We start from the raw sequence: 17070 nt of genomic DNA, 5'->3' as shown, positions 1-17070 counted from the left end.
ATGGCCACGGAGCCGTCGACGTCCCCGATCCAGCAGTCCTGGTCGGTGGGGACGAAGTACGGCTCCGCGGCGACAGCGACGTCGATTGACCACTCCGCCATGGTGTGGACGAGGAGATCCTGTGCCCTGGCGGAGTGGTTCAAATTACTTTGGAGGAAGCGATGGACGCAACCCATTACGGGGCTACGTCCATCGCTCCCTCGTCTGTCCCGCCCTGCGGCTCGACAACAGCCGCGGCGGGAACTGACTCGCCGGCTGCCCTTGTTGCAGCCGGCTTCTTTTTCTTTCCGCCCCTCCTCGTTTTTGTAGAGGAGGGGGCAGATTTACACGCCGGGCCCCCGGCCCGGTGGTCGGCCTTCCTTTTGGCCGCGTCGTACAAGACGCAGTGCGGCGCGGCTGTGGTGCAGGAGGCTGCCTTGTGCCCCGGTTGGCCGCAGCGGAAACACAAGCCGCTGCGGTCCACGGTCGAGGGGCACTTGGCGAGGCCGTGGCCGGTGCCGAAGCACCGAAGACAGCGCCACGGCCTGGCATCCTGCAGCTGCACGTGGGCCACTACCCAGCCCACGCGCAGCCTTCCTGGGCTGTCGGAAGGCCGCCCCTGTGGAGGGGTGGCCAGGAGGGTCGCCGTTGCAATCGGGCAACGCGCCCACGCCGTCCGGGTACCAGAGTAGGTTACCCGGAGCTCCCCGACTTTGACGTCGGCGAGGGCGCAGTTGCCCTGCGACGCGATGGCCGAGGCGACCTCCTCCTTCGTGGCACACTCGTCGAGGCCCGTAATTTTCACCTCCGCCATTTTTACGGGCCGCGCGATGCGCACCACCTTGGGATCCGGCAGGATTTCCCTCAGCCGTGCCGCCAATTTTTCGGCCGCGGCGTTGGTGTTCGGGCCGGGGCACTCTATGAGACGTGCCCCGTTGGCCGTCTGCCGGACCTTGATGCCCCCCTCCACGCCGAGGGCGTCCACATCCACGCCGCCGCGCGCCTGGGTCATCACCTCGTGGTAGGTGATGCCTTTTTCTTTGCCGGCCGGCAGCAGCTCCACTACCACTGCAGCCGACCGCGGGGCGCGCGGCCTCCTTCGTCCATTTCGGCCCCTCGGCTCCGCTCGACCCTCTTGGCGGGGAGCGGCGGCCGCAGGGGCGGGCTTGGGGCGCGGCGCGACAGGCGCCGCCACCTTTTTGGGCCCACGCCGCACTACCGTTGTCCATGCCTCTTCCATAGTGGCAGGAGCCGGGGGCAGCGGGCGGGGCTGGGGAGTCGGGGCCGGTTTCGCAGCGTTGATGCCCCCCTTCTTCTTGGTCCGGCTCCTGCCGGGCCCCGCCTTCGCAGGCTGGGACGGGGCAGGAGCAGTCTTCTGAGTCTTGCGTTGGCCGGTGACTTTTGCTCCTGAGGGGGCGGGTTTTGGTGCCCCCGTATCTTTTTGGGTCCCCGAAGCGGCCGGACGTGCCGCGGGTGTCGCGCCCTTTTTAGGACCGCTATACGTTCTAGCGGCCACAGTCCTGCGGGGTGCCGGTGTAGGAGCTCCGTTTTTCACCTCATGAGCGAGGGGCGGTCTTGCGCGCTCAACAGTCGAGCTCCTTGCCTCCTGTATAAGGAGCTGCCGCCTCAGCTCCTCGACCTCAGTGAGGCCTTCCGCTTCGGGCGGAGGAGGGACAGGGGCCGAGCTGCGTTGCCGCTCTATAAGGTCGGCCACCATGGTCCTCAACTCGGCCATGTCGACGCGGAACTGTCCGTTCTCCGCCCGAAGTCGGCCATTTTCCTCCGCCAGTTGCTCAAGGCGGGCGTGCTGCAGGGCTATTTCCTGCCGCAGACCTGTCGTCTCCGTGGTCGTGGTGCGGTCCACGACGTCCTGCAGCCGTTCCTCGAGTGTGGCGGCCGCCGATTTCATGGCCGACACTTCTGAGCCCTTGAGGCCTCCAGTGGATTTAGCCGCAATGGTCGCGACTATCTTCCCGACTATTTTACAAGCTCGGAGGGGGTCAGAGGGACCCACCTCCGTCAGGGATCGCTGTAGGCGTTCGACCTCTTCTATTTTTCTATTTTTATTTTTATTTTTCGCCTCACGACAGGCGGCCCTGAACTGCGCCGAGGAGGCAGCGTCCAGTCCGCAAGACGACGGCTTCTCAAAATCAGTGGCGGGCGACGCCGCAGCAGTCGCCGGCCCTTCCGCCAACGCCATATATTTGGCACTGGCAGGCTCGCCCTCCGAGGAATCGGACGGAGCGGAGGACGCCGGCTGTCGAGCCGACTTCCGCTTCCGCCGAGTCCGCTGCCGAACACAATCGGCAAACAGCGCCGGTGTCTCCCTCCCACTGGACACGTCGCCCCTCACGGAGCTTCGCGCCGAGTGTAGTGAGATGAGGCTGTCGCACCTCTCCAGCAGCACGGTGGGGACTCTGTCCCTTACGCGACCCGTGTTGTCGCCCCCTTCGTCGTGGCAGTGTTTGCCCCCCCAGAAACGGTGGGGCAGCGTGCGGCCGATCGCTCGACCGCACGGAGGGATTCTCCCCCGCGGAGCGGGAGGTACCCTCCTGGGGTAATAAATTTTGAACAGGTGCCATTTTTTTTCATGTTTCCTTTTTGATTAACCAGGGGTCGGTCCCCTGGGGTCTGGTTGGTACCCTCGGGACTGGACTCCCTCCAGCCATTCATCCCATCGCCGGGCACCAGAGCTTAGGATTGGGGCATTTTTTAAAGAGGTTTACGTCCTCGCGGCCCCGTGCCTCGCGGCAGCGGCCCCCGTCCCCCACGCGGTGAGGATTACGGGTTGGCCGGCGGCCCGCCAAGTGCAACGAGCAACACGACAGACCACCGCCCGACGCTCAAAAGAGCAACAACCACGACGCCACGCCGGTATAACGGTACCCCCCTCTGGAGGGCGTGCCCCTGTAGCCGAAGCCGGGGACATGGCGACCAGCGGCCGGAAGATGCGTAAGCAACGCCGGCTCACTTCTCCATCGAAGGGCAGGCCAAAAGTGGCCCACCACCACCCGTGGGTTACGTCCGAAACGGGTCGGACGCGACCCGAAGAAAAAACAAAAAAGGGGGAAGAAAGGGGAAAAGAGAGGGAGCCCGAGCGTCTCCAGGAGGAGCACCCTTCAGCGAGTGAAGGGGTTGGAGAGCCCGCAACTCCCCCTGCTGGTTTTGGTCCGCGTCGTCCGATCTCTTTCGTTGCAAAGCCTAACTAGGCTACCCTACCCCTACACCTAACCTACCTACCTAACACCTAGGAATCCTTGCAACGAAAAAGACCGGACGATACCTCTGGGAGTGGGACTGTTCCCAGAGGATCCCGTTATCCGCCACCTACGGACGCGCCCGGTGGAAGTCCAGCAAAACTCCCCCACAGACGGAGCCCCCGGCCACGCAGAGTGCGCGCCGGGGGGCCCGCCCAGGTCCCTCGGGCTGGTCATGTCCACTATCATGACCTTTGTTTTGGACTTATTAACGGAAAGCCCAACCAAACCACTCTCATACTCCACTCTACGGAATAGGTCAGCAAGTTCCTTCTCAGATGGGGGAAGCGAACAGCGTGGTATCGTCCGCATATCTCAGATTGCTAATTTTCATGCCATCGACTGAGATGCCCCCCTCCCACTCATCTAAAGCTTTCCTCATTACATATTCTCCATACACATTGAAAAGAATAGGAGACCATGCTACCGCTAATAATTACGTATATATTAATAATCATCACACTATATTGTGCCTTCACTTTGGAAGCTGCTATTAAAAAACCTGATGGGTACGTATTAGATACATTTTTGTGACATACGTACATATGTACGGTTACTCTTTGACTCCACTACTTTAAGTACATTGTAACTGAGGTAGATACTTACATTAATTCTACAATTGACGAAATTGGTGGGTTATGTACAGAGGAACTAACGTGTCACTGTTTAATTTTTATTTATGTGGCTGTTTTAGAATGTGTACGGTCGGTGCTGTGGCTGTGGATGCGTTAGTGGTTGCGGTTGCGGTTGCTATGGCGGCGAGGGCGAAGGTAATGTGGGAGTCTGCGGTGAACTGCCCGTGTGTGGTGAAACCTGTGTCTGTGGCCGCGTGCCCATCTGCGGTAGTGTTTGCTACGGGGGCCCTGCTTGTGCTAGTGGCTGTGTCTCTATCTGTGGACGTTGCTGCGGATGCGGATGCGGCGGTGGATGCGGATGCGGCTGTGGAGGCTGTGGAGGCTGCGGATGCGGACGTAGATGTTGTTGCTGCTAAGAAACTCATCGAGTTATTTATTATTGAAAAAATCAATAAAATCCCAATTCAATAATAATTCTCATTGTATTTTCAATAGCACAATTTTGTTTTATTTAAGTTATAACTGAGATCTTTGTGTAATAAAAATAATCTAAATTGAGTTTTCAATAAAAGTGAGTTCATAGTTCGTTTATTTTCATTAGATCTGTTGTCTTGGTAGCATTCAGAAAAACGATAATGGCGGATTTTAAACCCCAGACAAAGCTAATGTATATGTAGATGCAGAAATACTTAACATGAGTTCACGAACTACTTCTACTGTGAAAGAATGAGATCGTGTAATAAACAAAAAACTCAAAAAACTGTAAATTTTCGTAATCAAATATGTAGATAGCATCATCCTACTATCATTGTGCCACAAAGCAGCTATGCATTCCGCTGTGAAAGATGAAACAGTCAGTATGCAATACAATTGAGACTCGTGTCTCAAAGTGGGCAGTCGGAATAAAAAACGGCAAATCTGTCTAATAGACAGCTCCCTCGCCTTGAAAAACAAGGATTTATCGCAATAGGCCTTTAACTCAAAGGGACCGACCGGTTATCCTTCTTGGAGATACGGGGGACCTGGTCTTCAATAAAGACAAAACCCTGTTAGTGTTTTATGAGAGGGATACAAAGGCGTTAGCGCGGCTGTTAACTCCGGTACGCCTTTTCAAAATTACACGCATAATACGATCATTGGTGATAAAAATAACACAGTACACTTATAAAGACACCAAAGAATACTTAACTATCTTCCAACTACCTAATTTCTCTTCCTGTATAATTTTGTTGCCAACCACTATCTCTATTTCGTGATAAACTAGAAACGATGTCTAGATGTCTGTAGAATTTTAGGCTACAATTCGGGCCTAACTTCGTTAGCCGAGCCCGTCCATGACTCGATAGCCTTAGTATATTGTTCGCAGATGTAGCCGATATTTTCAGACCGCGACCGTGCCGCTTTTCTTATCGGCAGACTCTACCCCATCCTCTGTAAGCGGTGTAAAATGTCCCTTTGGAACGATGTGGCACTTTACAAAGCTTGGATAAGTCCCGTCATAACTTACGCGAATGTGGTGTTACCTCGTTAGCTCACGCAGACCGCACACACATAGACACCCTCCAATCTCTACAATCCCGCTTTTGCAGGCTAGCCGTCGGAGCTCTGTGGTAAGTGAGGAATGTTAGCCTAGACGACGACCTGGACCTCGAATCCATCCGGATACACATAAAGTCAGCGTCGGAACGGTACTTCAATAAAGTTGTGTGTCATGATAATCGCCTTGTCGTTGCCGCTGCTGACCACTCCCTGAATCCTGATCAAGTAGGAGCCAGTCACCGTTTACGCCCTATACACGTCCTTACGGATCCATCAGATCCAATAACCCTTGCATTAGACAACCTTAAGCTCTAACACTAGGTGTAGGGACTCCGGTAACCGTACTCGTCGAAATCGGCAAAGAGTTCGACGTGCAACCTAACCTAAACATCAGCCCGCTGAGTTTATCCCCAGATCTTCTCAGCGGGTCGCAATTCCGATCCGGTAGTAGATTCATTCTCGAAGAAGCTACTCTTGAGTTGTTAGGTCTCCTTTAGAGGCGCTCGCGTAGCTGTTAGCATATCCCACCCTTCCTGGCTGAGCTCTTGTTCACCCACCTGCCCTGGTAAAACTGAAAAGGCGTCCGGGCCATCAGTAATCTCTCAAACACAAAAAGGGCGATATTTCTGGGCGTCGCATCGCGGCAATGCCCTATAGGTTAATCCAACCGTATTTTGTGACCTGTCCATTTATTTACTAAAAATTTGGCGAATTTTTGAGTGTATATTAAAAAGTACCGGTTGCCATCTGACATAAAAAAGGGTTTGTTATCTGGGGCTTTGCCTCCCTCCAGTGGAGTAGGTACCGCAGGTGATGTGTCCGGGTACAGTTATTTCCTCCTATACCTAGTGGTTGTTTGGTTATCCCGCCAAAGTTTCGGTCGCCAGAGCCTCGTCCATTGGTCAGCAAGGTTTACCACGAAGAGATGAGGTAGACATTTAAGATGGTAAAGATTTTAGTTCCATGTCCCTTATAACCTTTACTTGTTTTATTTTTTAATTTATATCTGAATCCATAAATAGGTTCGATGATTTTACATCCCATAGCGACCCCGACCATCTAACAACGTTATTCAGATTGCCGGGCCATTATTTAAGTAGTGAAATAAGTTCCACTGGATGAAATACTGGTGGTAAAATGTTTGTGAGCCGATACGAGAATGACCACCACCCGGTCTATTTCAGCCCTGAATCAGTAATGTATAACAGGTTGAAGGGTGAGGTAGCCATTTGTATTATAAAACTGAGACTTTGTCCCAAGGCGGGTGGTAGAATTTACGTTATTGGTGTCTATGAGCTCCAGTAAATACATAACATAAGGTGGATCTCTTCTATTCAATTAATCATTTTAAAAACCTAACACGTATTCAGGAATAGTACATACGTTCAAATAAAATACAATTGTGGTACTGAATAGACAATGAGGTTATTACTGAATGTGGTTTTTATTGATTTTTTCAATAATTCAATGAGCTTTTTAGTAGACGCCACAACACGAACGTCCGCAACTGCATCCTCAGCAGCAGCCGCATCCTCCGCAGCCGCATCCGCCGCAGCCTCCACAGCCGCATCCACATCCGCCGCACCCACCGCAGCTTCGGGTGATACCGACGCAACCGTTTCCGCAGCCGTAGTCGATACGACCACAACCCGAGCTGCACATCTGGCCACAGACATCAGCAGTACCAAGGAAAGGCACTTCACCGCAGACACAGACATCACCATTGTACCTGTTCTCGGAACATATACTTAGACCAGTAGGAGCAGCCGAATTGGAACATACAGGGAAACGCTCACAACATCCACAGCCACAACCTCCACAACCGCAGCCACAACCTCTACAGCCGCAGCCACAACCGATGCCCAAAACGGACTATGAACAAAGGAAACAATTAAATATTTTTATGTAATAATAAAATTTAAGTCCATTTAATTCAATTTAAAGTTAAAAGACTTACCTGGGCTACGAGGGCGATGGCGCAGACGAAGAGAATGAGTTTAGCGGCCATGTTGTTTCACTGAATGACTTCAGAATGAGTTGACTCTGAACTACACCAGCTTTTATACCGAGCAGTTTCCTTGAAATTCCGCATGCTTCATATCTAAATAGCAAATAGACGTGACTTTGGAAATATTCTGTAGTTTTTATCCTTCGGGCGATGTAATCACGAAACAATTACGAACACCTGTGTGATTAAAAACCAAACTATCATTGTTTCTCAACTATTTGTCATTGAATTGTTTCTTATCTCAAGGTGAACATGATCCTTAGTTACTATATAAGAACGAAGTCCTGAAGCTTAAAGCATTCAAGATTAAGTGCCTGAATATCCAGCATCATGTTTACCTTCACTATTCTCCTTCTCTGCGTTCAGGGCTGTCTGATCCAAGTAAGTTTTACTTTTTAAAATTTTCCGAATTTAAGCGATATTTTTAACTTTGATATCGGTAGTCCCCTTTTGTACCCTTTCATTGTTCTCTGATTATCATCGTAATAAAAACAATAACGGAGTTCACAGATCTTGAGACATGAGGTCTAATTCTGATATTGTGTTCTGCAAGTGCTCTCTTCAAGCCGGAGAACAACGTTTCCTGTCCGTAGCAGCTCATAATAGACCATGTTGCATTTAATAATCATTACACGATATTATTCCTTCACCGTGGAAATTGTTATTAAAAACGTAATGAGTACGTAAATAATAAATTTATGTACGTCTACTTTTTGACTCCACTACTTTAGATACATTGTAACTGAGGTAGATACTTACATTAATTCTACAATTGACGAAATTGGTGGGCTATGTACAGAGGAACTAAGGTGTCACTGTTTAATATTAATATATGTGGCTGTTTTAGAATGTGTACGGTCGGTACTGTGGCTGTGGATGCGGTAGTGGTTGCGGTTGCGGTTGCTATGGCGGCGAGGGCGACGGTAATGTGAACGTCTGCGGTGAACTGCCCGTGTGTGGTGAAACCTGTGTCTGTGGTCGCGTGCCCATCTGCGGTAGTGTTTGCTACGGGGGTCCTGCCTGTGCTAGTGGCTGTGTCTCTATCTGCGGACGTTGCTGCGGATGTGGATGCGGCGGTGGATGCGGATGCGGCTGTGGAGGCTGCGGAGGATGCGGATGCGGACGTAGATGTTGTTGCTGCTAAAAAACTCATTGAGTTATTTATTATTGAAAAAATTCATAAAACCCAGACTCAACAATAATTCTTATAGTTTTTTCAATGCCACAATTGTATTTGATTTAAGTTTGAAAGCAAACATCTTTGTGCAATAAAAAAATTCTAAATTCAGTTTTCAACAAAAGCGAGTTATGTTTCGTCTATTTTCATTGGATCTGTTGTCTTGGTTACATCCAGCAAAGCGATAATGGCGGCTTTTAAACTTCGGATGCAGCTAATATGTATTTACATGCAGAAATACTTAACATGAGTTCACAAACGACTTCTACTGTAAAGAAATTAGATCGCGTCATAAACATGAAACTCACAAAAATTGTAAATTTGTAATCTATACTAATATTATAAAACTGAAGGGTTTGTTTGTTTGTTTGATTGAACGCGCTAATCTCAGGAACTACTGGTCCGATTTGTACTGAAAGTACTTACTAAAATAACTCTATAGCTAGAGGGGTCATCAGTACTACCAGATTTAAAAAGAGGAATCACTTTACTATGTTTCATTAAGTCAGGAAATACACCACACCTAATACAGTCATTAAAAATACTAACAAGATGAGGAGCAATAATGTCTATTACAGACTTCAAAACCTTTACTGATATTCCCCACAAGTCAGCTGTATTTTTTACGTTAAGGCTATTAAAACTTTTTATTATATTGCTTGAATTAATTTTCTTAAATTTGAAAATTTCATTACATTTGTTGACATGGTTATGCAATAATATTTTAGCTGCTGTGGGGGATGAATTTAGAGAAGTAGTAGTTGAAACTGGAATGTCAGAGAAAAACTTTCCAAAAGCATTAGCCGCATCTTCACGACCAGTTACCAATTATCATCTATATTTAATGAGAATTCTTGGTGGCTATTTCTGACTTTTCCACTTTCTCTACCAATGATGTTCAAAGTCATCTTTATCTTGTCAGGGGCATTTTTTATTAAATCACTTAAATGTAAAGATTTTGCGGCTAAACAAACTTTTCTAAATAGTTTTGAATAGTTCCTGACATATTGATGAAATGTTTCATCATTATTATAAACTTTTTCAGAGTAAAGATCATACAACTTTTTTCTACTTTTGTACACTCCGTTGGTGGCCAACTCGCTGAACACTGTTTTGTTTTTTAATGTTACAGTTTTAGGAATAAATATAGGTACATCAGTAAAGACCAAATTAATTCTCTCAAATATATTCTGGTATAACAAATTTGGTTTTTTGTTATAAATAATATCTTAATGTTCTTGGATAATATTATTTCTAAGCTTCTCAATTCGTTTTTTATTACTAGGAACAATCACAAGAGTTTTTTTATCTTTAGAATTCATATTAGATTCAAAAGACACAAATTGTCCACTATGGTCTGATGTTAACTGATTAATATTTTTTTTGTTAATCGGTGATACATTTGTAAATATGTTATCTAAACATGTTGCCGATGTGGTCGTTGTCCTAGTAGGCTCTAAAAATAAGTTTGAGAGGTTATATGACTTAAGCAATGTTCTGAATCTAATAGTGGTATTTGTGTTTTCTAAAAGATTAATATTAAAATCACCACATATAAAAATTTGTTTATTAGAGACGGAAAGCTTTAGCAATACATATTCCAAAATATTTTCAAAAGAATTATATAACGCATCAGGAGGTCTCTGTAGACGCAGAAAATGAGGTGCTCAAGCTCAACACAGGAAATTTCAATAATTCTCTCAACAGAGAGGGCCAATACATCCTTTCGTTCCTTACATTTCAAACATTTACTAACGAGAATCAGTGAGCCACCACGAATAGCGTTCTCTCTGCAGGAGGAACTTGACAACTGGTGATCATTAAAATTAAACAATAATTCATAGTTTCTAAACCAGTGCTCAGTGACACAGAATACATTAATATCATGTATATTTAAAAACATTTCAATTTCTAGCTCTTTACCCATCACCCCTTGTAAATTTGGATGCACCAAATTGAATATGTTAATAATTGAAACCTTAACGTCTTTTGATGGGTATAGTCTAGTTGTTGTATTAATGGTTTTGTAATTGCAAGAGTGTGACTCCTTTGTCTTACTAATTAATTTACATTGGAAACAGATTCCAAAGTCTTAAAACATGTCATATTTTTATCCTGCTCATTAGAAGAAGGTTTTTTTTTTTTGCTAAATTTATAGCTAAAATACTGTAGCGATGTTGCTACTTGTCTAAAATTTGTATAAGTTAATTTAAACATGTAATTTTTTTATATCCTTAAATATCTGGTCAATCCTTAAATTCCTTAATCAATCCTTAAATATCACTGGTGGTAGGACCTCTTGTGAGTCCGCACGGGTAGGTACCACCACCCCGCTTATTTCCGCCGTGAAACAGTAATGCTTTTCGGTTCGAAGGGCGGGGTAACCGTTGTAACTATACTGAGACCTTAGAACTTATATCTCGAGGTGGGTGGCGCATTTACGTTGTAGATGTCTATGGGCTCCAGTAACCACTTAACATCAGGTGGGCTCTTAGATCGTCCATCCATCTAAGCAATAAAAAAATAAATAAGGTTTACCACTCCTGAGCAGAAGCAACATGGGAATTAGTCAGAAATAATTTCTACAGTTAAAGTATACCAGAGTTTATTCGGAAAAATAAAATTTACTTCTTGTAAAAATTACAACCTGAATGTACATACTTGTACAAGATTAATATAACAATATCCATTCTAGTAGATGTCACCGCAACCACAACTGCATCCAACGTATTCTCCATAGCCTAAGCCGCAGCCAAGTCCACTAGCGTAGCCGAGTCCACCAGTGTAGTCAAGTCCTCCAGAGTAGCCGAGACCACCTTCAGCGGTAATGGCGACTGCTCCATCGCCGCACCTGTAGTTGATCTCACCAATGCCCGCAGTGGGGAACTCGCCTGCGACATCAGCGGTGCCCAGGAATGGAATGTTGCCGCACACATCGACAGCGCCTTCGTATCTGTTCTCGGAAGCTATACCGAGACCAGTAGGCGCGGCAGAGGAGGTGACGACGAATAACCCTCCTCCATGGGAGGCTGCAAGAGCACCAGCAGCGTTGAGGTCACAGCCAGCGGTGTAACCGAAGCCACGGTAGTTGAGACTCCCGCATCCACAACCATTGTTCACGCGGCCGATGTACTGGCCAACTGTGGACTAAATGAGAAGTATTTTAGTTTACAAAAATCACTTTTATTTATTTACTAGCTTTTGCTCGCGACTTCGTCCGCGTGGAATAGTTCACAAATAATGCTTTATTTTAGAACAAATTTGGCTAGCATAAAAAACGTTATAGTGAGCCAGCTGTTAGATAGCCCATTTATTGAGGAAGGCTATAAGCTAGATAACTGTTATGTTTGTAAGTAAGTATTCACTTCAGTGTGTCAATAAACGGTGAATGCAACGTACGTGTCTATTATTTACTAGTGGCGAACGCGGAAAAAAAAATCAATTTGTGGCTTGTTTGTTTCTTGTTTGGACTAATTAAAATTATATGAACATAATGTCGGTCGGACAGTTGAAAGAATTCGCGGTAAACAGTGGAAACTGGTCCTCATATGTTGAGAGATTGGAAATGTACTTTTTGGTGAATAAAGTGACTGACGATTTAAAATTACCCACATTAATTTCCGTTATGGGTGAGGAAGCGTACGATTTATTATCGACATTAGCCAGCCCTTCGAAGCCGTCACAGTTAACATATGCTAATGCCGTGGCGATGTTGGCAGCTCACTTGCAACCGAAGCCCTCAATCTTGGCGGAAAGATACAAGTTTCGACAACGTCGGCAGCTGAATGAGTCAATAGCTGACTACGTCACAGAATTAAAAAAATTATCAAAAAATCGTGAGTTCGGCTCCTCGCTGGATGAAAATCTGCGTGATCAAATGGTTTGTGGATTAAAGAGCGAAATCATACGGCAAAGGTTATTTGCCGAGGAGAAATTAGAATATAAGCGTGCAGTTACGTTAGCTTTGTCATTAGAAGCTGCGGAGAGGGATGCGATTGCAGTGGAACGTACGCCAATTGAGGAGATTAACAAAATTAACTTCAATGAATGTTCAAGATGCGGAGACAGGAGAAACCAAGCAAAGGATTGCATATACAAAGACTACGTGTGCAGTTCATGTCATGAAACCGGCCATCTACGAAGAATGTGCCCCAAAAAAGGGCTTAAGAACCAGGCGGAGGCAGCCGGGGGTTCACCACGCACCGGGCGCCGGGGGAACCGGGGTGCAGGCGGCAACAGGCGATCGTGGCGCGGGCAGCGCGGTGCGGGACGAGGAGGCCGAGAGCGGGCTCCTTTGCACTTATTATACGATCAAAACAACGATGACACATACAACAACTTCAATAATGAACAGGACGGGTGTGGAGAAGAAAATGAGCCTATGTACCAAATGACATTGAGTAATTATAAACCGGTGTGTATTAAAGTTAAAGTCCAAAATTGCTTGCTCAAGATGGAGGTCGATACTGGATCGGCGTTATCTTGTATTAGCAAGAATGTTTATGATAAATATTTTTCTAAGGAGAAGTTACAGGCATGCTTATTAAATTTAAAATTTTACGATGGCTCAATCATTCGGCCTTTAGGGTTTATAAGCACTATAGTGAAGTACCAAGGTGTTTCAAAAATGTTAGACTTGTATGTCATAGACAAAGGAACGACTAATCTATTGGGCCGACAATGGTTAGCTGAATTGAATATTCCTATAAAAATATCAAAACCTACGAATTTTAAAATACAACACAGTAACTTTGTAACCGAACACGCACGAGACTATAATAAATTAATTAATGAAATTGTTTCTAGACATAAATCCTTGTTCGACGGCACATTGGGTAAATATACGGGGCGCACAGCAGAGTTAATCGTGCGGCCGGATGCGGTGCCTATCTACTGCCGCGCGCGACCCCTGCCGTATGCGCTGCGCGAGCGCGTCGATGCCGAGCTCGACGCGATGCTGGCCGCCGGCGTCATCAAACCGGTGGACCACTCCGACTGGGCCACGCCACTTGTCGTAGTACGCAAAGCGGACGGCGGTCTGAGAATATGTGCGGACTATAAGGTAACCCTTAACAAAGTATTAGCAATCGACAGATTTCCGGTTCCAAAAATGGAGGACTTATTCAGTAATCTCAGCGGAAATAATTTTTTTACTAAGCTTGATTTATCTCAAGCTTATAATCAAATAGTCTTATCAGAACGTTCTAACGAGTACACGGTTATCAATACACATAGAGGATTATTTAAATATTCCCGCCTCGTCTACGGGTTAGCTTCGAGCCCAGGCATTTTTCAAAAACTAATGGTAAATATGTTTAAAAATGTCCCAAATGTAGTAGTTTTCTATGATGACATATTGATTAGAAATCAGGACCTAGACAGTCATTTAAAGTCTATAAAAGAAGTATTAGATATATTAGAAAGGTATGGCTTAAAAATTAAAAGGAGTAAGTGCGAGTTCATGGTAACAGAAGTGAGGTATTTAGGGTTCATAATAGATCAAAATGGGGTTCGTGTAGACCCAGAGAAAGTCAAATCAATAGCAACAATGCCACACCCAAATAACGTGACAGAATTAAAATCTTTCATCGGTATGGTAAACTTCTATTCGAAGTTCATACAAGATTTGAGTGCACATTTATCACCTTTATATACCCTTTTAAAAAAAGGTAAGCAATGTGGGGAAATGAACAGAATGCTGCTTTCCTGAATGTTAAAAAGTTTTTGTGTAGTACAAAAGCACTCGCACATTTTGATATGTCTTTGGAGTCGGTGTTGACTGTGGATGCGAGCGCGCGTGGTCTGGGTGCCGTGTTGGCGCAGCGCGGGCCAGGATGTGAGGAGCGCGTCGTGGCATACGCTTCACGCGCACTCACTACTCATGAATTACACTACAGTCAGATTCATAAGGAAGCATTGGCGATTGTTTTCGCGGTGGAAAAATTCCATCAATACTTATATGGGAGAAAGTTCATACTACGGACCGACCACAAACCTCTGGTGAGCATTTTCGGGCCTAACATAGGTATCCCGAGCGCGGCAGCTAGCCGCTTGCAGCGCTGGGCCATCAAACTATCAGCATATGACTTTGAAATCGAATACGTTAGGACAGATAAAAATGTAACCGATGCACTTTCACGGTTAATCGAGTCTCAAAAAAACGATGTAGCTTCCGAGGAAACAGACTTACCCGAGCAAACCTACTTACACTTCTCAACAGAAGCTCTGTTAATAGATTATAATGTTCTTAAAAAACAAACTAGTAGTGATCCAATCTTAAGTCGCGTGTTAAGTTATATAAGGGACGGATGGCCCTTAGACATAGAAATTAATGAATTAAAACCATATTATAATAGGAAAAACGAACTTTATATTGAATTAGGATGTATAATGTGGGGTCATCGTGTGGTTATACCCTCTTCATGCAGAAACAAAATAATAACGGAGCTTCATGATCCGCATATGGGCATAGTGAAAACAAAATCGCTAGCACGTAGTTACGTTTGGTGGCCGGGAATCGACGAAGCGCTCGAGACGGAATGTCGCGCTTGCACCGTCTGTGCTGCCGTCGCAGTCGCACCTTCTACACACGCGCCCCGCTCGTGGCCCTGGCCCTCACGCCCCTGATCCAGGTTACACTTAGACTTCTTAGGCCCCATAGGTGGAGTAACTTATCTAGTTGTAGTGGATTCATGCTCCAAATGGATAGAGGCAATTAAAATGCAGAGGACAACGGCACAAGCGGTTATATCGGTACTGCGGGACTTGTGGTCAAAATTCGGCCTGCCAAAGCAAACGGTCAGTGACAATGGACCGCCTTTCTCGAGCTCTGATTTTCAGAAGTTTCTGATTCATAATGGCATAAAACATATTTATTCAGCTCCCTATCATCCCGCCTCTATGGGGCCGCTGAAAATGCAGTTAAAATTTGTAAACGTGTGATTAAAAAGGCATTAAAACAGAATTTAAACGTAGATACAGCTCTGTGTAGATTTTTATTAGCCTACAGAAATACAGAACATGCAACTACCGGCGATAGTCCAGCCAATATATTACAGAGTCGAAGTCTCCGTATGAGATTAGATAATTTAAAACCAGAAAGGCAATCTCGAGTTATCGCGCAACAAGAGCGGAGCGAGCAAAACGCAGGGGGTGTGCAGCGACAACTCGAGCCGGGCAGTAAGGTGTGGTATCGGGATTATCGAGGTCTGGATAAATGGGTACCTGGGACGATCCTCAAGCAATTAGGTAGTCGTGATTACTGTGTACGATCTAGTTTTGGAACCGAGAATCATAGGCACGTCGATCAGCTAAAATTAAGGGTTACCAAAAATATTGATAAAGTTGATACCTTTGCGTCGATTCGTAAAAATATAAGTCCCGAACTGATCGCGCAAAATTTTGACTTAAGAACACAATCACGTAAGTCGCTATCATTTCCCATGACAAGTGGCGAGGAAACAGTGGCGGTGGTCAACGATTCGGGGAAGAAGTAGTTCACCACCAAAAAATAGCGCACCGGCACAGGATGCTGTATCGCCTATTCGTGGCAGCCCTATGAGACCCGCTGTGAAGATAGACAAGGGAGCATGTAGTACTGGTGGTAAGAGTATCAATGAAAATGTGACACCCAAACGTGAACGTCCTGTAAGAATACGCAAGCCACCAGTTAGATATGGATTCGAGGAAATAGATTAAGTATATAGTTATAACCTCTCTTTGTTTTTTTTTACTTTAGTTTGTTATGTACGCTTAGTTAAGATATATATATATATATATATATATATATATATATATAAATATTAATTGTGCTTATAATGTGTAGTAAAGAAGGGTGGAGGTGTTATGTTTGTAAGTAAGTATTCACTTCAGTGTGTCAATAAACGGTGAATGCAACGTACGTGTCTATTATTTACTAATAACATCACGTTAAGACCAATACAAGCGGAGCACCAGTAAAGAATGTTTCAAAATCGGGTTCTTTTTTCTCTTTTGAGAGCTTCAGCTGCGTGCGCTGCAGAAACGGTTAAAGTTTCGCTCAAATATTGTGTGACAGAATTTATCCCCTTTAAAAGAACAAAAAAAAGTCCGCGACAGCATATGTCTATATGTTAAGGTTGGCTCACTATAACGTTTTTTATGCTAACCAAAATTTGTTCTAAAATAAAGCATTATTTGTGAACTATTCCATGCGGACGAAGTCGCAGGCAAAAGCTAGTATATATTATAAAGCTGAAAAGTGGATATAGGATCATGAGCTCGTCATATAAGTAATTAAAAAAATCTTAATATATATTGAAAGAAGTACACTCACCTGAGTCACAAGAGCAGACACAGACAAGAACAGAATAATTTTAGCTGCCATGTTGTTTTACTGAGGTATAATTGAATGTCTTCCAACTACCTAATTTCTGTTTTTATATACATGGTTTTGTTGCCAAACACTATTTTAATTACGTGACAAACTAGAAACTATTTACTTAAGCATTTACTTAATTAAGTAACTACGGTATCGGTTACATAAACTAAGTTAGG

The 17070-nt window shown here is 45.3% G+C and overlaps 6 protein-coding genes across 7 annotated transcripts in view; 4 read left to right on the top strand and 2 right to left on the bottom strand.

The window, feature by feature from the left end:
• The window catches only part of LOC149503359 (chorion class A protein L11-like), a 128788-nt gene that overhangs the window by 21924 nt on the left and 89794 nt on the right, over positions 1–17070 (top strand). The gene's annotated exons all lie outside the window — the stretch shown is intronic.
• LOC114252328 (chorion class A protein L11-like) overlaps positions 1–17070 on the top strand; it is a 124811-nt gene that overhangs the window by 21936 nt on the left and 85805 nt on the right. The gene's annotated exons all lie outside the window — the stretch shown is intronic.
• On the bottom strand, positions 6866–7358 carry LOC114242011 (chorion class high-cysteine HCB protein 13-like). The gene is made up of 2 exons (XM_089734100.1): positions 7308–7358; positions 6866–7222 (listed from the first exon to the last, which is right to left on the bottom strand). The coding sequence occupies exons 1-2, from the start codon at positions 7356–7358 to the stop codon at positions 6866–6868; spliced, it is 408 nt and encodes a 135-aa protein (XP_089590226.1).
• Positions 7689–8502, top strand: LOC114241882 (chorion class high-cysteine HCA protein 12-like). The gene is made up of 2 exons (XM_089734092.1): positions 7689–7739; positions 8206–8502. Exons 1-2 carry the CDS (start codon positions 7689–7691, stop codon positions 8500–8502), a joined length of 348 nt encoding a protein of 115 aa, XP_089590218.1.
• On the bottom strand, positions 11227–16900 carry LOC114241989 (chorion class B protein M2807-like). Of its 2 annotated transcripts, none has more exons than XM_089734086.1 (2): positions 16844–16900; positions 11227–11682 (listed from the first exon to the last, which is right to left on the bottom strand). In XM_089734086.1, exons 1-2 carry the CDS (start codon positions 16898–16900, stop codon positions 11227–11229), a joined length of 513 nt encoding a protein of 170 aa, XP_089590212.1. The 2 variants fall into 2 exon arrangements, with proteins under 2 accessions (XP_089590212.1, XP_028028800.2); XM_028172999.2 differs by having other exon boundaries at positions 16850–16900.
• On the top strand, positions 11876–13441 carry LOC149503369 (uncharacterized). The gene is made up of 2 exons (XM_089734618.1): positions 11876–12949; positions 13342–13441. The coding sequence occupies exons 1-2, from the start codon at positions 12020–12022 to the stop codon at positions 13345–13347; spliced, it is 936 nt and encodes a 311-aa protein (XP_089590744.1). The 5' UTR covers positions 11876–12019; the 3' UTR covers positions 13348–13441.

This window comes from Bombyx mandarina, chromosome 02, assembly GCF_030267445.1.
Source record: "Bombyx mandarina strain Sakado chromosome 02, ASM3026744v2".
Classification (NCBI taxonomy): domain Eukaryota; kingdom Metazoa; phylum Arthropoda; class Insecta; order Lepidoptera; family Bombycidae; genus Bombyx; species Bombyx mandarina.
Note: the sequence above shows the minus strand (reverse complement) of the source record. Positions and strands in the feature narration are given on the sequence as shown.

Excerpts from the sequence above, each read along its gene's own strand:
- LOC114242011 (XM_089734100.1), bottom strand. The coding sequence starts at position 7,358 with ATGGCCGCTAAACTCATTCTCTTCGTCTGCGCCATCGCCCTCGTAGCC. Across the intron at positions 7,223-7,307 it reads CCATCGCCCTCGTAGCCCAG|TCCGTTTTGGGCATCGGTTG; the intron begins GTAAGTCTTTTA and ends CTTTGTTCATAG.
- LOC114241882 (XM_089734092.1), top strand. The coding sequence starts at position 7,689 with ATGTTTACCTTCACTATTCTCCTTCTCTGCGTTCAGGGCTGTCTGATC. Across the intron at positions 7,740-8,205 it reads TTCAGGGCTGTCTGATCCAA|AATGTGTACGGTCGGTACTG; the intron begins GTAAGTTTTACT and ends TGGCTGTTTTAG.
- LOC149503369 (XM_089734618.1), top strand. The coding sequence starts at position 12,020 with ATGAACATAATGTCGGTCGGACAGTTGAAAGAATTCGCGGTAAACAGT.
- LOC114241989 (XM_089734086.1), bottom strand. The coding sequence starts at position 16,900 with ATGGCAGCTAAAATTATTCTGTTCTTGTCTGTGTCTGCTCTTGTGACT. Across the intron at positions 11,683-16,843 it reads CTCTTGTGACTCAGGTGAGT|TCCACAGTTGGCCAGTACAT; the intron begins GTACTTCTTTCA and ends CTTCTCATTTAG.